Source organism: Patiria miniata, unplaced genomic scaffold, assembly GCF_015706575.1.
Source record: "Patiria miniata isolate m_02_andy unplaced genomic scaffold, ASM1570657v1 HiC_scaffold_8, whole genome shotgun sequence".
In the NCBI taxonomy this organism is placed as follows: domain Eukaryota; kingdom Metazoa; phylum Echinodermata; class Asteroidea; order Valvatida; family Asterinidae; genus Patiria; species Patiria miniata.
Window position 1 is genome coordinate 5,509,884 of NW_024037075.1, and position 17,367 is coordinate 5,527,250.

At 40.7% G+C, this 17,367-nt stretch overlaps 2 protein-coding genes across 2 annotated transcripts in view; one reads left to right on the forward strand and one right to left on the reverse strand.

Annotated features, from left to right (window-relative positions):
* The window catches only part of LOC119719336 (dynein heavy chain domain-containing protein 1-like), a 110,589-nt gene that overhangs the window by 51,346 nt on the left and 41,876 nt on the right, over positions 1–17,367 (forward strand). Inside the window, exons 51-55 of the mRNA XM_038188749.1 lie at positions 452–641; positions 1,481–1,579; positions 2,326–2,536; positions 2,713–3,023; positions 3,576–3,774. Coding sequence (XP_038044677.1) covers positions 452–641; positions 1,481–1,579; positions 2,326–2,536; positions 2,713–3,023; positions 3,576–3,774 — 1,010 coding nt within the window. The remainder of the gene's footprint in view (positions 1–451; positions 642–1,480; positions 1,580–2,325; positions 2,537–2,712; positions 3,024–3,575; positions 3,775–17,367) is intronic.
* On the reverse strand, positions 7,533–15,636 carry LOC119719335 (tripartite motif-containing protein 2-like). Its single transcript, XM_038188748.1, has 2 exons — positions 15,442–15,636; positions 7,533–12,549 (listed from the first exon to the last, which is right to left on the reverse strand). Exon 2 carries the CDS (start codon positions 12,470–12,472, stop codon positions 9,965–9,967), a length of 2,508 nt encoding a protein of 835 aa, XP_038044676.1. The 5' UTR covers positions 12,473–12,549; positions 15,442–15,636; the 3' UTR covers positions 7,533–9,964.

Consider the following 17,367-nt stretch of genomic DNA (forward strand, 5'->3'; position numbering starts at 1 on the left):
GTGCATTTATACAACACACGGGACCTACAGCTTTACGTCCCATCCGAAGGACAAAGCAATAATGGTTAAGTACCTTGCTCAAGGGCACAAGTGTCCGGGCCCGGGCTGGAACCCACGCCACTGTTGCCTGTGAAACACCAGAGCATGAGTCCAGTGCTCTTAACCGCTAGGCCATGACACCCCAAAGCATGTCTGAAGGTTGGTGGTACAGCTGTGGTGAACATCCAGCAGAGCGCCAAGGGTAAAGGGGACCCATAGGCCAAAACTAATGAGGGGGAACCATGAGGATTGGGTAAGGTCCATGGGTATAGAAACCCATTGGACCTACGATGATTGTGTACAGAGCCTAATACTAGAGATGACAGAATTACCCTTTCTTTCCAATTTTCATTTTTTTTTCCTCCATAGAATTGCATTTGTATTTATTTCTAAACCACTGTATTCATGACAGATACGTCGGAGTGTTCGACCAGTTTGCGCGGGAGACTCTCTCCCGGGCCAGCTTTGACATCCACCTGCCAGTAGAGGGCAGTGTTTATGACTACTGCATCGACCCTCACCACGGCGTGCTGGTACCCTGGGGGGACCGGAACCAGGATAAGGCCAAGACCCTGCCCTCTGGGTACACCATCATTCCCGAGGTTAGGATGCGCAAATGTCACAGCGAAATAATTACTTCATTTAGAGATTCATATGTCTCAAAAATTTGTAATCTCTGTATTCCATTTGAAAAAACCCCAAATAATTTCTGATTTGCACACAAAATTTACATGTGTAATCAGTTAATCTCTCTCCAATTTTGAATTCGTTTCTTCTTCAACACAACCACAAATGGAAACTGATTAAGTAAATTATAATAATTTTTAAAGTTGTACAAAGAAATTGACTGGAGTTGGGCTGGATAGCTCAGGTGATGGGGCGCCAGAACGGCAATCCGAAGGTCGCAGGTTCAGACCCCGCTCCAGTCAGTTTCTTTCTTCAACCTGGATGGATGGTAGTATTTAAATTCTTGATACGTTTCACTAGAGCTATTCTCAGAACGAAAAACAAAATGTAACTGTGACAAAAGAACACAAATGACTAAATTAGATGATAGTATATTTATAGCAATTATTAGGGTAAAAAATAGGAGTTTTAAACATTTGTGATGCGATGAGTCGTTTGTCGGGAATTTTTATTTGGAGAAACCGGCCAAAATAGGGCCACTTCATCACATCACTGCATCACATCTCTTGGTGTTCCGACTTTAATAATTTTTCAACTAAAGATGGTATCAGCATGCGGTTTTCACAGCAGTAATGCCGAGATTGTGCTCTTTTCAAATCTGTAATAAAAAAAAATTGACCAGGGTCGACAAACGACTCATGTAGCTTGATCACATCACATTTGATCACTGGTATTATTGAATTTGGACACATTTTCTGGTTTCCACAAATCCGAAGTTTGTGTTAAAAACAAAATGTGCTTTGTTGATGTTCAGGTGGAGAGATATTTCAACATCATAGATCTTCTACTCAGCTCCAGTTGCCCTGTGCTACTGACTGGACCTCCTGGCGTAGGCAAGACGTCACTCATGCAGGTACGTGGAATTCATTCTAGATGCCGTGAAATATCTTGTCTGTTCAGCTATTGTATTCGAGTAAAAGTAAAACCTGTCTTTAGTCAATGTAAATCATCAGGCGGGCGTTCATCTTTCCCTTTTTTGGCTAACACTGATACTGTTATCCCTGGATCTATGAACATCTTCATCCCTTAAAAATTTGTTAAAGAGCCATTTTTCCTTGAAATTACAGTTAACTAAATTTTCACGGATTTTTCAACATATTAAGTCAGATTAGGAGTCCATGAAAACACCCTTAAGCAAGTCCTTTGTTTACCCATGAAGATAGACCCAGTGAACTGTTATGTATAACCAATGATAATCCTCAGTACAGTGGCCAGGGTCATTAAAAAAACGTCAAACTACCCTTACAGGATTAGTCCTATATAAGCCCCATGTAAATGTCCGTGAAACATCTCTTAAAGATTCTTTTCACGGAGAAGTGGACTTTTAATGAAAATTTAAGGGATCAGATGTTCATAGTATATGGGATGCCTGTCCATCGTCAGTTACTCCTAAGCTAATGCTGGTACCCATTGATACCTCCGGGTGGAGAGCCAAGCACAGGTAAAGTGGCTTGCCCAGGGACTTGACGCATAGCCTCCACTAAAGCTAAACCGAATTTAAAGCTCTGTGATTGGGCCACCCAGCCCCATTTACAGATCGTGAATGAAGTTCATAGATGTACATCTGACCTATTCTGATATCTCTTCTTCTCCTTCTAGAACATGGTGCATCCCAAACACTACTTCCTCAAGACCAGCCTGTCTCCCGGTCTGAGCTGTCAATCATTTGAGGATGCCATTGTCAGCAAGCTCCGCCCACGCAGCGTCGCCATGGCAGCCGTTGCCACGGGCGGCCGGCAGCAGAAATCGACTTCAAACCACCTCTTCTTTGTGGATGATTTGAATTGCGCCCGTAAGGATGATAAAACAGGTACAATTATTTAGAGATTTGAAGTTTTCAGTTACTATGTATAGTACGGATGGATGGACTGACTGACAGAGTAACTAATCATAAGTAAAGTCCTCAACTGAGACTTTCTGGCCAAGCTTGATTTAGGCAAGCCTACTCATTTTTCGAATGTCTGAAAATTTCAACAAATTTTGCAGGTTCTCTGCCTTGCAACGACGTCCTGCGCCAACTCATGACCCACGGTGGCGTCTACGACCGCGAGCGTCTCTTCTTCCAGGCTGTCGAGGGTGCCAATTTTGTAGCCAGCTGCGCCCCGCCGGGCACCCCGGGCATAGGTAGTGGCAAGGCCTGCCACCCGGTGTCTCCCCGCCTGAGCCGTCTGTTCTGCGTTCTGTCGTTCTTTCCCCTGGGGTCGGGAGCCATGGACAGCTTGCACCGGTCCAACTTGCAGGGGTGGTTGGAGGAGTTTCCGGCATATTCGCTGGCACACCACTACGAGATGGCGCAGGTATTACGATAAAACTTGGAGTGTTTTGATAAAAAGTATTTTTGCACTTTCCAAGTATGGCCTCTGAAAGACGTACCAATGGTTTGAAATTCTTAACTTCCTCAGAAACAAATTCAAACATAGGTTTCTAGAAAAAGGAGAAACCATTGTTGACAACAGGACCAAATTTCATGGTTTTGCTTGCCGTATTAAAGTGACGAATTGCCAATAACAATAGCAGAAAATACGCCGCTGACAATCATGGATTCTAAAGCCCGGTTCATACTCGGTGGGAAAGCGAACGCGAATTTGTGACGTTGTGGCAAGTATTCGAGCTGCGAATTCGTAAAAGTTGAACATATTTCAACTCGGGCGAATTTCGCAGCAAATGCTTTGTGACGTCAAATTCGCTTCGCATTCGCATTGACGTGAAGTATGAACCGGGCTTTAGGCAAGGCATTTCAGCTTGCACTTACATGTTTAGCTCTAAAAATCTGTGCAGTTCTCCTGGTATGAACTTCTAGTTTTTTCCATTTCTTCTCAATTTTGTATCCCTTTTTCATTCCCTCCCAGGCCTTACTGACGGCCACCCAGGACCTGCAGGCAGCCGTCAAGTCTCGGCTGGTCCCCACACCCCTCAGCCCACACTACACTTTCTCCCTGCATGATGTGAACCGCTTGATCCAGGGACTGTACCTCATGTCGCCTCACACCCGGGCCAGGCCTCGCCATGGCAACCGGAGAGGGGGCGGGGCACGCCCACAAGCAGCAGGTAAGAATGTGTTCTTTAAAGCTATAGTCCATCATTTGCAGCCATCTGAAAAAGTAACTGACGTATTATTGTTGAAAAACATACTTGGTTGAAAGATAGTAAGTGGACTAAACTCCCTGTGAAATTAATCTTTCTGGCAAGCTATCATTTTGAAGTAATCAACGAAAGAAGGCCTTTCCAACGGTGCGTCTTAAGACGCACCGTAGGAAAATTTAAATTAGTCGTTCGTTTTGTTATTCGGCGCAGCGCCCGCAAGCATTGGCACGACGCACAGGCGCCCGCGGTTGCTATAATTCGTCGGATCAGTGCGCGACATCGCGTATAGCTGCAATTCAAAACAATTCAAAACATGATTCAGCAACTTTTGATTTGAAATTGAGATCCTAGAATGCTGTTTTTCTCGGAATCTACAGCTCGGAAGCTGAGCTGAAACCTCATCAGGTTAGTTGTTCAGTATCCTTCATCAGATTTTGAACACTTTTGTTGCTTCAAACAAACAAAATGCACAAATTACAAATGATGGACTATATCGTTAAGTCAGTGTAAGGCTGTGGCTTTCAATTATACATGTTATATAGGCAGCTGAAGCCATTCCTCAAAGTCGTGTGTTACTGCTAGTCATAGCCATTGGACATAGCCCAATTCTTCATTCTAAAGTCATAACACTTTTGCATGGATCCTATTACACGCAGGTTGACAATTTCTCCCAAAAATCTAAATTTGGAAACAGTACAATTGGTTGTATTCATCCGTACGTTGTACACATGTTGCGTATGGGCATTATTTCTCTGATGCTTGCAACGTCGTGAAACCACTACAGCTGCGTATTTGTTCTCAGCTTTCTTTGTTGGACATCAATTTTAAATGGTTAATGTCTTGTTAATAAATGGCCAATGATCATGAAAACAGGTTTTTTGAATCGTGATATAGTGACGAGGCACTTTTTTCAAAACATTGATGCAGATTTACACCTAAATGGGTTCCTAATTAGCATGAAGTTATAACATTTACAGAACACGATGAAAAAAAAGTATCAATACTCAAACAATGTTTCTGTCAGTAATATTTAATCCACGCTACTTTCAGTACACAAAGTATATTCAGACGTCTGAAATATAATACTTCTCCTTTTAATGATCATTTTGTCCAGAAAATCGGAATTTTGATACTGTCCCATACATAGAGTATCCCTACATTGAATCACAGTACTGATTTCAAGCTGATTTTTTCTATACATATAAATATCTTTAGTAAGACTGCAAATATGGTAATGGAATGCTACTGTAGTAAGCTTTTTAAGAGTTTTATACATGGCTTAATTCACATTGACACTGAATGCAGTATTTAGGACTATGATTTTTTTAACTAAGGTTGTTGCCCTTTACCAACATATTAACACTGTATACTCAGTGTGTTACCTCCCGAGTGAAAGTTGGAAAAAATCACTCGGATGGGCCTCGAACCCAGCCGATCCCGTTAGCTCGTAAGACAGAGTGGTAAGACATCTGCACTAGAAAGCAGGAGGTCGTGGGTTCGAGTCCCACCCGAGTGACTTTTTCCAACTTTCACTCCGGAGGTAACACACTGAGTATACAGTGTTTATACGTCGGTAAAGGGCAAAAACCTAACTTTATTTACATCACCCGACACAGAATTCCATCTTATGTTTTTTTTGTTAGTATGTGCAAAATACATTTGTGTGAAGCAGTGATCAGTAAAAAATGGAGGCCTTTTCAGCCAAACTGATAATTAACTACCGTATTTAACATAAGGCCTAGGATTTGGAAGCTTTTCAATGCTACCACACTGTTAGTTCACAGTTACTCAGTGATATAATGGTTTAGTTAGCAGTCCCCCATGTCTACACTTAAATCATCCATTAGGCTTTTAGTTTCCTACGCAGATGGCATCGTATGACAGACTTGGTAAACACATTTGTGTTGTTTCATTTTTATAGTTCACGCTTGCGAAACAAAGCAAACTTCCTGTTGTTTTAAAATGAGTTTGTCATTTTTTTCTTGAGTGGGAAATTCCAATGTCACAAATATTATCTTCAGTTACATCAAGTTGTTACATGCATTTTGAGAGAAATATTTTTTTTTGGTTGTCCAAAAAAACTTGGTAAATTTAAAAATCTCGTGGAATTTTTTTCTGCACTCCTTGTACATGCATCTGTTTACTACGTCTCTGAAGTGAAGCCTACAAACATGCATGCAAACAGCAAAGGACACTTTCATTTTCATGCTTAGATCTATCATAATTCAAAGTAAATAGCAACTTCCTGCAGCACGTATGGAAAAGGGAAGTTTCATCAAAGAGGCCAAATAGTTCCCTTCATTACATGTATATATACACATCAAGGGCAGGCATCTAACACAAAAAACGTATTCATTGAGATTGTGTTGAACTAGAAATATACGACTGTTTCAGGTCACTTCTTTGACGTCATTTTTACACACAGTGATACTGTGTTTAAAGGGAAGATACAACATTTGCAAACATCACAAAACGAAAAGATCAAATTATCTCGAAATACCTAACTGGATTGTTAGAGAATGCCAGTCTAAAGCATCCTGTAAAATTGTGGCTCCAGGTGTGCTGACATTTTCAAGAAAAATGGTATTTTTCCAACGCTGGTCGGCCGACCAGCGTTGGAGAAAACTTACTGTTTTAAAAAAATGCTCCTAATTTTCATAATTAGTTATTCCGCATTTTCTTTGCAATTGATTACACACCTGTGAAGGGGTACAAGCCTGCTAGACTGATTCTCCGACCTTACAGTTCCCCAAAGTCTATAAATTGCTCCGTTTCATCTTAAGTGGGGTCAGGGAACCAGACTACAAGAACATGATTGGTTTTCTTGGTTTGTTCAGCATCCACAAGCCCAAAACGCGAAACAAGTAATTTTAACAATATTTGCTATAGCACACTAATCCACCGAATCCACTTATTTCAAAAAATTGCAGCAAAAGCAAATGTTGTACATTCCCTTTAATCCTAACCCCCTTGAGTGATTTACTAGGAACCTTCCTCACTCTTGCAAAATCCAACACCATATGGTAAACTGTTGGACTCTGATTATGGCGGTATGCCTAACCCCATGCATATTGTAAAGCATAACCAGTTCAGTGCAGTACTCACTCCAACAGATTCCAACAAAACATGCAGTTGGATTTTAAAGGGTTGGGGTGGTTAGGGTTAAGGCCTGTCCTTACATTGGGAGAAAACAAATTTGAGACAACATGGCAAGTAAAATTTGAAAGAATTTTCGACTCAAGTACATCTTTGAAGGGAGCAATTCATCAAGTCCAAATCCTTTCACATGTTCTGACCTTAACAATTAACACTGTACATGTAGTACCTTTAAAAAGTGATCTTTCATCTTTGTAGATTTATGCCTATCTTGCCAAATGGTGCTGGTATCAAATACATGTACATGTACGTATTTAGTACAGTGAGTAGGGCACGCCTATATACTAGGGTAATAAATACCAATAATTGTTTTTTTTATGTCAATACATTGCACTCATGTTCTTCTCAATTTGCCTGTCGCATTATAATTAAAGGTAGAGTGAACCATTTGCAGCTGTCCAAAAAGTAACCAACCAAATTTTTGCTAAAAAGCTTACTTGGGTTAAAGATAGTAATAAACTCCCTGTGAAATTATTCCTTCTGGCATGCTGTTATTTTGAAGAAAACAATAAAAGAAGGCCATCTCCAAAGATGTGCCAAGTGACACATTTTTGGAAATTGCTGTTTGTAGTTGGTTTGTAATTTGGCGAATCCATGAATAGGTGCAAATGTTGACACAGTGCACATGCACGCGCAGTTCAGTGTGTTACATCACATAGCCTCGATCGGCTGAATGAGAATCATGTCCTGAACGTAGATTTCAGGATTTTGTCACCAGAGGGCCAGTTCAAAAAATGACGTGGCAACTTTTGGAATTGAAATCGAAATCAAAAATATTTGTGTTTTCTCGAAATGTACAGCATTCACAGAGCTAAAACTTAATCAGGTTAGTTGTGAGACACCCGTCTTTAGATTTTGAGCAGTTTTGTTGCTTCAAACGAAAAAAATGCACAGTGACAAATGACCCATTCTACCTTTAAAATCAACAGAGAACGCTACAGAAATATATACACAGAATAACACAGTTTTGCTATTTCCAGTACGAGTTGGATTTTTTGTACACTATAATCCAATAAGTGGGAGAAATACAAAAATACATGTAATGTTAGAGTATATATATACGCAAGAGCGAACATTAGAAAAAAATAAATATTGCTTATCATCAGATTTCCGCATAAGCCACACGTTAGCCTTGTATTTCACAACGAATATGTACAAGTTGCACAGACTTAGAAATTATATTCATAAATATGTTTACAGTGAACAATACACAATGAAAGTATATATTTACTGAAAAATTGTTTTGGTGCCATATGGATACATGTATATACAGTGCATAACTACTATCCTTTCATCAATGACAAAAAGAATGATAATACATATTCCTGCATGTCACTGTCGCTGTGCTTGGCTCCCAAGTGAAGATGCAAGTCATGTAAATAATTTGTGTGCTCTGCGCAATATGTACACTAAAACTTGTTACATTTGCTAATATTTTACTTGAGAGTTTGGCCACTGTCAGTGCACAGACTCCCTAAATTTGGGCAGCAATACATGATGTATCAAATGCTTGGTTAAATGTAATGGTAAAAAAAAAAAAAAAATTCAACATTTGTTGTATCTTGTTATGGACTTACCCAATTTTCAATCAGTGTCATGAATCAACTAGGTTTTATATCATGACATTTTAATCATTTGCAAAGTCTTCATCTTTTTTGTTGTAAACAAATTTACAGCTCAACATTATATTTCATAAAATTTGATATAATGTACACAACCAACATTTGACTTGTAATTTTGACACAATAATGAGGCAAATTAAATTTCTCTACAAATTCAGGAGAAAAACATTTGTTTTAGTTACGATAGTTTGGTAGTTACGTACGTAATAGAATGAGCATTCCCTGCTCTTATACACTGAGATCTAAATATAGACATGATGTTATTGAACAGCTGGTTAATATTTCTATGTATTTCCATTGTGCAAGGGTTGTAAAAATCCCCTCAGCAATAGCTCTTGGGACCTAGAGCCCTAATAATAAATTTTATTTCATTGTCAAATTTGTCTGAGGTAATGTAAGCACTTTGCTCCATAGCTAGAGCATGATGTATGTGACACTATGTACATAAACAGTATTTTCAGGTATCACCCTCGATAATCCAAGCGCTCTGTTCTGGACACGGATCATTAACTACCTAAGCATATTCATGCAGTCCAGCTTCCAAATATGCTACATGTACATGTACATGCAAATAATTTTGTCTGCTGCGACATGTACACTGTACAACGTCTGTATTACAAAAGTTGTACTTGCTGGTATGGCCATGAGTCATGTGAATCGATTTTTCTTTATCTAAAACAGTAGTTGCGTTAAATTCTCCAGGTCTTGGGTTCGAGTCCAGCCTGGGGCTATGATACGTGTGCCCTTGGGCAAGGCACTTTGTCATTCAATGCTTCTCCCCACCCAGGAGTAAATGGGTACCTGTGAGGGCAGAGATGGTTATTGTGGTTGATTCTAGCTGCTTTGCGCCGAATTGGCAGCATTTTGCTGTATACTCCGCAGGGAGCTGAGATGGTATTTGGAATGTTTTATTGGCCCAATGATCAGGGGTAATAATGACTTGTGTACAGCGCATGGGGACCTTGTGTGAAATGCACTTTTAAGCATGGTTTATTATTATTATAAAATTAATATGTTCATAATAACAAAGTTTAATGCACTTCAAAAAACAAAATCACTTTTTGGCATAATTTGGAAGAGCTGTCATTATTATTATTTTTTTTTACACATACATGTATTGTACATGATATTTACACAATTATTTTACTTTTAACTTTTTTTGCAATAATTGACATGAACAAAGAATGCACACGTGTTACTGACAACAATTACAAAACACAATTTCTATATTTTTTACAGTAATGCACTTTGCAAAAAGATATATTTCACGAAACCCGTTACCGAAACACATGCAGTGGTAATGACTCAAACTTCCATTGAAAGCTGCCGTCATGTATTCGTGATTGATTACCTTGTCCATTTTACGGGCGGGTTCCTCATTTGAAGCTGTACTTCCGGAGGCAGTTCCCCTTATGGTCAACCTTGACGAAGCATCCATCTGTAGTGATCGCCATCGCCTCTTGGAATCCCACGATGCCGTGCACCTCCACCGAGCGGACGATGTCGTTGGAGCGGTGGCTGAAGACATGGACGACTTGCGCAAGCTTCTCATCGTGGACAAGGAGGTACCCGTCCTTGGTCACGCAAACGGAGCCCGGATGCATGAGGGTGTCGCGGTCGCCAAACTGCTTCAGGTACTTGCCGTCTGGGTTGACCCGGACCACGCACTGGTTCCCCTTGTCACTGATGTACATGTTGCTGAACTTGTCCACGCAGAGGCTGATGGGGAAGTTGAGCTGTCCCCTCCCGCAGCCCTGGTTGCCGATCTTCTGGATCAGGAAGCCTTTCTCGTCAAACAAGAAGACGCAGCACTCCACGCAGTCCAAGAGGAGGGTGTCACTGCGGGAGTTGACAGCCAGGCTCGTCACGTTCTTGACTTCGCCGGCCTGAAAGCGGCGGACAAACTTCCCGTCCGTGCCGTACGTCGAGACGCACTTGCGATTCATGAAGAACAGGGTCAGCTTGTCTTCTGGATCAATGGTCAGCAGGGCGTAGTTTTTGTAAGACACATTGAACGTGTCCAAGAACATTCCATCCCCATCCAGTTTGACGATTTCTTGGTTCTTGAAGGTGTCTGCAAGATAGATGTTTCCCTTGGAACATATGGCTATGCCGGATACATCCTCCAGAAGGATTTCCTCATCCTTGGAGATGCATTCGATGACCTTGTGCACAGAGACAACGAGTGAGGGACCTCTTAGAGGCGTACCATCTAGGGAGATGGTCAGATAGTGGTCTCCAACGATTCTTGGATGGAACTTGATCTTGTAGGATCCATCAGCTGCAAATGCATCCTCAGTTTCTGTTTCATAGGACATTGGGTCTTTCAAACAGATATCAATGTTCATATCTTTGGGAAGGGATTCGGGAATACCCTTGCCGTCAGTTGCATGCAAGCGAATCAAACACTCCTCACCAACAATACCCGATTGAATATCGGTGTGCAGCTCTAAAGCGAGGATTCTGATTGGTTCATCATGCACTGGTTCCCTGGACACAGATACCAGCATTTCGTGGTACCCTGCAATGGTAGGAGAGTACACAATGTGATAGCTGCCATCCATATTGTCTTGGAGGTCACAGGTCATTGGGTTACCCTCTGGCGATTTTAGCTCCGCCTGCACAAGGGCGCCACCCTGGGTACTCTTCTCCCCATCAAGGTTCACCGTCACGAGGCTCAATTTGCACTCCTGGTTCACAAAAGCAGGGTAGACTTTCAGTTCAGTCTGAAAGGGAGCCACGTCGTTTGTGTAGATCTTGCCCAGGTCTCTCAGGCTGAGCTTGTACTGCATCTCAGCTGCATTGTGTTGATGGCGGAACTCGATGAGACTGTTGGCGACGGGTTTGGAGTAGAAGACACGATTGTTAATCGCAGTCAGGGTTGGCTTGAGCTTCTGCCACGCTCGAGCTGTCTCAACTGGGTTCCGATTCAAGATGGCTGTCTCCGTGAACTCCCCCGTGGCCATGATGGCTGCCAGAGTGGTCTCAGCTGCATCCTTCTGATCCTTTAAGGTAGATGCCATCTTGTCGTGGACAGTCCACGTCGCCTTGATCAGCTCCTGCTCGCGCTTCTCCAAGTCTCTCCTCCGCTCGGCAAAGGAGTCCCGGATGCCCTTCTCTGTGACTTTGGCGTTGGCTGTCAGCTTGCCCATCTCTGTGATGATGTTCCCTAGGAGTGTCTCCAAGGGTCTCTGCTGCATCAGACACTTCCCCATCAGGTGACCCAGCTCCCGCCTCTGGTCGTCAATCACAGATCCCAGGTCTACCAGACGGTGACCGTTATCGATGTGAGACAGATTGGAGCACACCTGGCAGACGGCAACCTTGCACTTCTCACAGAACAGGGTCAGCGCCTGCCGGTTGTGGATTGAGCAGAACAGGCGGCGACGCTGAAGCTCTGCTTCCTGATCGTCAGTAAGATCCATCAAGACATTGACATGGTGGTCATGAAAGCCGTTGGCATACTGATGCGAGATCACGCACTCCCGGCACAGGTAACGGATACAGTTAGCGCAGCAGACCAGCGCCCTCTCGTGTTTGTCGCAGCCCTCGCAGACAAAAGCGCTGCCGAACTTGCTGTCCGGGATCTCATCCATGGCCAGATACTCCCGGAGCTTCTTGACGTTGAAGTTGGTCGGGAAGGCGGACATCCCGCTAGGAGGGATCCGGGTAGACACCCGGCAGAGAGGGCAAGGGAACTCTGTCTTGCCATTGACAAACGACGACAGGCAGTGGATGCAGAGGGTGTGAAGGCAGGGCAGGCTCTTGGGAACCCTAGTCTGGTCATCGTAGGGCTGATTGCAGCGTGGGCAGGCCAGAAACTTCTGACGGAACTGCTGACGGGTACTGTGCAGGGCTGAGCTGGTGGTGAACCCGTTCTCCATGTCTGCTCCTGGTGATATGTCGTAAAGTCTCAATCCAAAATAAACCACCACAGGTTCTTTGGCTTAGTCTTCTTAGTCTGCATGGTGTTAAAAAAAATGGGGGACAATAAAGTTGAGTTTTTGTTAACAAAAAAACATATATAATCAGGTATTGTAATCAATTCAATAACCTTAAATTTTCTTTGTATTTTGGGGTCAGATTTTTTCCAAATCCGGGGGAAAACTTGTATTCCGGACCATCAAATACAAAGTAAATGGGTACCAGCATTTGTCATTATGTACATAATATAAAAAAAAGCAATAAAAGTAACCAAGTAATCAGAACAAGTAGTCAAAACATGGTAATTTGTTCACATGCATGCATGTACAACATCTGATATTTAGTTGTAACATTGAATTTTTGTGTTCATTTCATATTCTGAAGAAAAAAAATTGAAAAATGTAAACTAGAATTCTTTTCAAAAGATTTGATTGCTTGTAATGGGCCATGACAGGCTTTTCTCGTGGCTTTCGCAATGTTTTTCTCCATCACTGTACAATATGTTTTCAGTTTACCAGATTTTGTTCGGTCGGTCTGTCACAGTTTCCGGCATGGGAATGACAACATGTGTACATGCATCGTTTTTTAAGTGTTCAACGTATATAGGAATGCACTTAGGTGTTTACGGCAACGTTGCATGAAATAATCAATACTTGTTCCTATTCTCATTGTTTATTCTGACGCCCTTGGTCATCACAGATGGTACCAACAAACGGCAAGGTAAACCCCGGCATTGAGCCGTGCAGCTGGCCTTATAGGGAAAAAAAACATCCACGTCTTTATTTTCCTCAGCTGGTAAATTATCACTGGTAATCCATCTCCATTGGTAGTCTGACTCCATGTGACATGTAAAAATGTAGTGTACGGACATGACGGAGATGTGCAATAGACCAGAATTTGTTCCAGTATGTATATTGTTGATTTATGATAAATGTTGGTTTGAATTCAATTGATATCCAATATAATACATGTAATTATAACATTAATTTTGTATATTAATGAACAACGTTGAATAAATGTCTAGCAAAAAAAAAAAACCAGGATCAGAGCCAAAAGAATTTTTTTTACCCTGAGATAATAATAATATTAATAGCGGGTTTCTATATAGCACTTTTAACTAAGATCAGAGCGCTTTACATTATTATTACCCCTGAACGTTGGGCCAATTAAACATTCCAAATACCATCTTAGCTCCCTGGGCAGTATACAGCTCGATGCAGCCTGTTAGGCTCAAGGAAGCTAATTCAATCACAATAACCATCTCTGCCTCACAGGGCCCATTTACTCCTGGGTGGAGAGAAGCAATGAGTGACAAAGTGCCTTGCCCAAGGGCACACGCACCACAACCCCAGGCTGGAATTGAACCCACAACCTGCAGAATTACCCGCAGACCATGAAGTCAATGCCCCAGACCACAAGGCCATGGCACTCCACACATACATTATGCCTTCATTTTATGAGCGATCATGTAGTGTCGGGCCCCTTGTTAGTTTTGATCAAATTAGAGTCCAGGGTGTTTTTTATCAATCAAAAATGACCTTTCAACCTAAAGCCGACTTTTCTCAATTCTAATGACTCATTTTTTTGTAATTTTGAACAGTTTCTTGAGGTAGAAAATGCAATTTTCGCTCGCGGTTTACGGTTAGTGTTATGTGATTCAGTGTGGGATTGCACATTCACGGTACATCGCGGTACAGATCGCCATCTTTATTTTCGTGTTGCGTATTGTCATCGTCATACCTCCAACTTTCCCTCAAAAATTCAAAACCTTGCCCTCTATCTGTGACATACCTGTATGTTCTTAATGTCGCCAACTAGTTTTGTAAGTCAAATAAATTAAAAGTGGTTTTTGTTCTCTTATAGGGAACAGGGCCCTACACACACTACACAATCGCCATTTTATGAATGTATATTTCTATAAATTTCAGTTCTAATCAGCTGATGTCAGGACTTCTGAAGTTGGTTACTGACAATCAAAATTTCTTATCCATAAATAGGCCTAATACATACAATCCAATTAATTTCATGTAATAGTTTTTACAGATTTATTAATTTAAAATACTTCTGGTGTGCATGAAGTTGAACAGAGCATTACATCAACAAACATGACAAACCTGTTGCACTACATACACTTCAATATATTACACACTCCTTCAAATTGTGTAAACTACGCGTGCACCATTCACACATGCACCATGTATGTCGTGCAGAGCCTGTTTTGCACATCACGTACATGTAACCATGAAGTAGTTACTGTGCATACACTCAGGTGATAAGTACATGTACATGTAAAATCACAACATCATCTCAGCAACCCAGACAAATACAATCTTGCAAAATTTATGTTGGGCGCAAACGGTCAGTCTGTGCGATCGGTTGTTTGTGTTGCGCAGTGGATCGTTCGCGTTGTGCGATGGGTCGATTCTGTAGGATATCTTGGAGTTTACTTACCTTTTTAAAGAAAAATCCTCCAGAGTTGCGAATTACAAAATGTATAAAGAAAAGGTGTTCGAAGTGGTAGTGGGATCGACCGATAGTGTCATGATCGACCGATTGCGCAACGTGATCGACTGATGGCGTACATACATGTACACTGAACGCGCCCAACATTTATATGCATACTAATAGATGATGTACCAACATGGCCAGGCCCATTGCATCGGTGTTAAAAAACCATACAATCAAGTATGACCATGCACACCACAACTCATCATCAGGCAATCACTATGCTTGAATATATCCACAGAAGACAAAATCAAGCACCACTATCAGTTTCACCATGGTTTCACTTCAGTTTCTTATTTTCCTGCTGGTTCTGATACATGTACATGTACATGTATTTGAGTTTAACACAAGTGACATGATTTCATTTGATCGTACAATAACGTGTTTAGCTCCATAATTGTACCATGAAGTAGGTGTTCCTTACCGTTATTAACTCCATCCTATCCTTCCTCCCAGGATTATACCCAAATGTAATCCAGTCGAATCAGGAGTATGTTGTCCCCAAGGTTAGGACACAATTCAGGGAATTTCCAAACAAACGCATGATGATGAGCATGCACAGTATTGAGTGAGGATGGCACATTGTGTGTACCATTCACTGCAGTCTATGTGTGGGTCTGGTGATCTGTGGTCGCCACTCATGCATAAACAATCCTCAGGCCTGGATTGTAGTAGACTTGTACAAGGCTGAGCTTCATTTTGAGGGAAATGCGAACTTAAAGGGAATATACAACATTTGCAAACATCGAAAAACAAAACTACCAATTTTTTACGAAATACCTTACTAGGATGATGGTAAATGACAGTCTAAAGCATCCTGTAAAGTTATGGCACCATGTGTGAAGTCATTTTCAAGAAAAGTGGTATTTTGTATAAATTTCCAACAGTGGTCGGCCGACCACCGTTGGAAAAACCGAACTATTTTTCAACTACTGCTCCAAATTTACCAATTTTTTTTCAGTCCAAATTTTGTTTGCTGTTGGTTAAATGTTCATGAACAGGTGCAGGCCAGTTAGACTGGTTCCATTACCTTACAATTTTCCGGCATCTATAAATTGATCCATTTCATCTTTAGTGGAGTCAGGGAACCAGACTACTTGAACATTTTTGTTTTTCTTGTTTTTTTCCAGTATTTTCAAACACAAAACTTCAAACATGTCAGTGTAATAATATTTGATCTGTTACACTAACCCCTCAAAATAGTTCATTTCTGAAAATTACAGCGAGCCAATGATGTACATTCCCTTTAAAGAATAAAAAAAATACTGAATTGTTAAGGAGGCCTAAGATTGCAAAACAGATCTATAATTGATGTAGGTTGGTAAAACCTGAAGCCATGTAGAGCATTAAAGTCAAGTTTTTAATGTAGGTTATTTTGCTCACTGATGGACTAGAGGCAAGTCTACTCAACCACCAGTGGGGGCCCAGTCAAGGGATTATGTAAATAAAACACTTCAATAGCTTGTGGTTCCTGATAATAGGCTGCGCCACACATAACACAGTAGATAGCAGGATCAGATTAGTGGGTTACCATGGTTACAGCACAATCAATTCCAACTAATTTGGCAAGAATGATTGATAATCTAATAAGTAAAAGTAAGAATGGTTGTAATTTGTATAATTATAGCCCAAGGGTCAATAAACTTTTATGTAGTTTATTGGCAGGCCAACTAAACATCATTTTTTTTCCACATGCGCTTTCAATAACGGAATGGGGCTGTGCTACATGTATTTCCATCATTTAAAATTTTTGTGGTTGAAAAGAAAAAATATTCAATTGTAGAAGATGCTTTGGCTAAAAGTAAATACATCAAATATAGTTTGTCTTCAATTTTGTTTTTTTTCTTTTCCTGTTTCTGTTTCTGTTTCAGTTTAACATTATGTTTGAAAATCGATGTAAAATAATTTTGAAGCTTCGAATTACTACTTGAACTTCCTTCCTTGAGTATTTGCAAAATCCTTTTTAATTTTTTTCTTTAAAAAAAAGCAAGGTTTTTTTGGAGAGATCTTTAATTATTTATGTGTCATTTTTGTTTCTGAAAAAAAAAATCTTTCAGTAAGGATGTAATTGTATTGTATTGTATTGTTGTATTGTTTTATTTTCCATTTGTCACAAATTAATATAATGCAAATGCAACAGTTTATTTACTACAACAATAACTTTATGTAATAGAATGCTAACTACATGTACAACACTTTGATCAATTAAACATAAATGGTGACAGATGGGGGAACCAGGAAAAAAGCCTAAGCATACAGAGCCTGGTCCCATTTGTGAATAACTTATGAAATAAACAACAATTATAGCTATAATTTAAAACAGTGGTCAATAAATTAATTTTAAATAAAT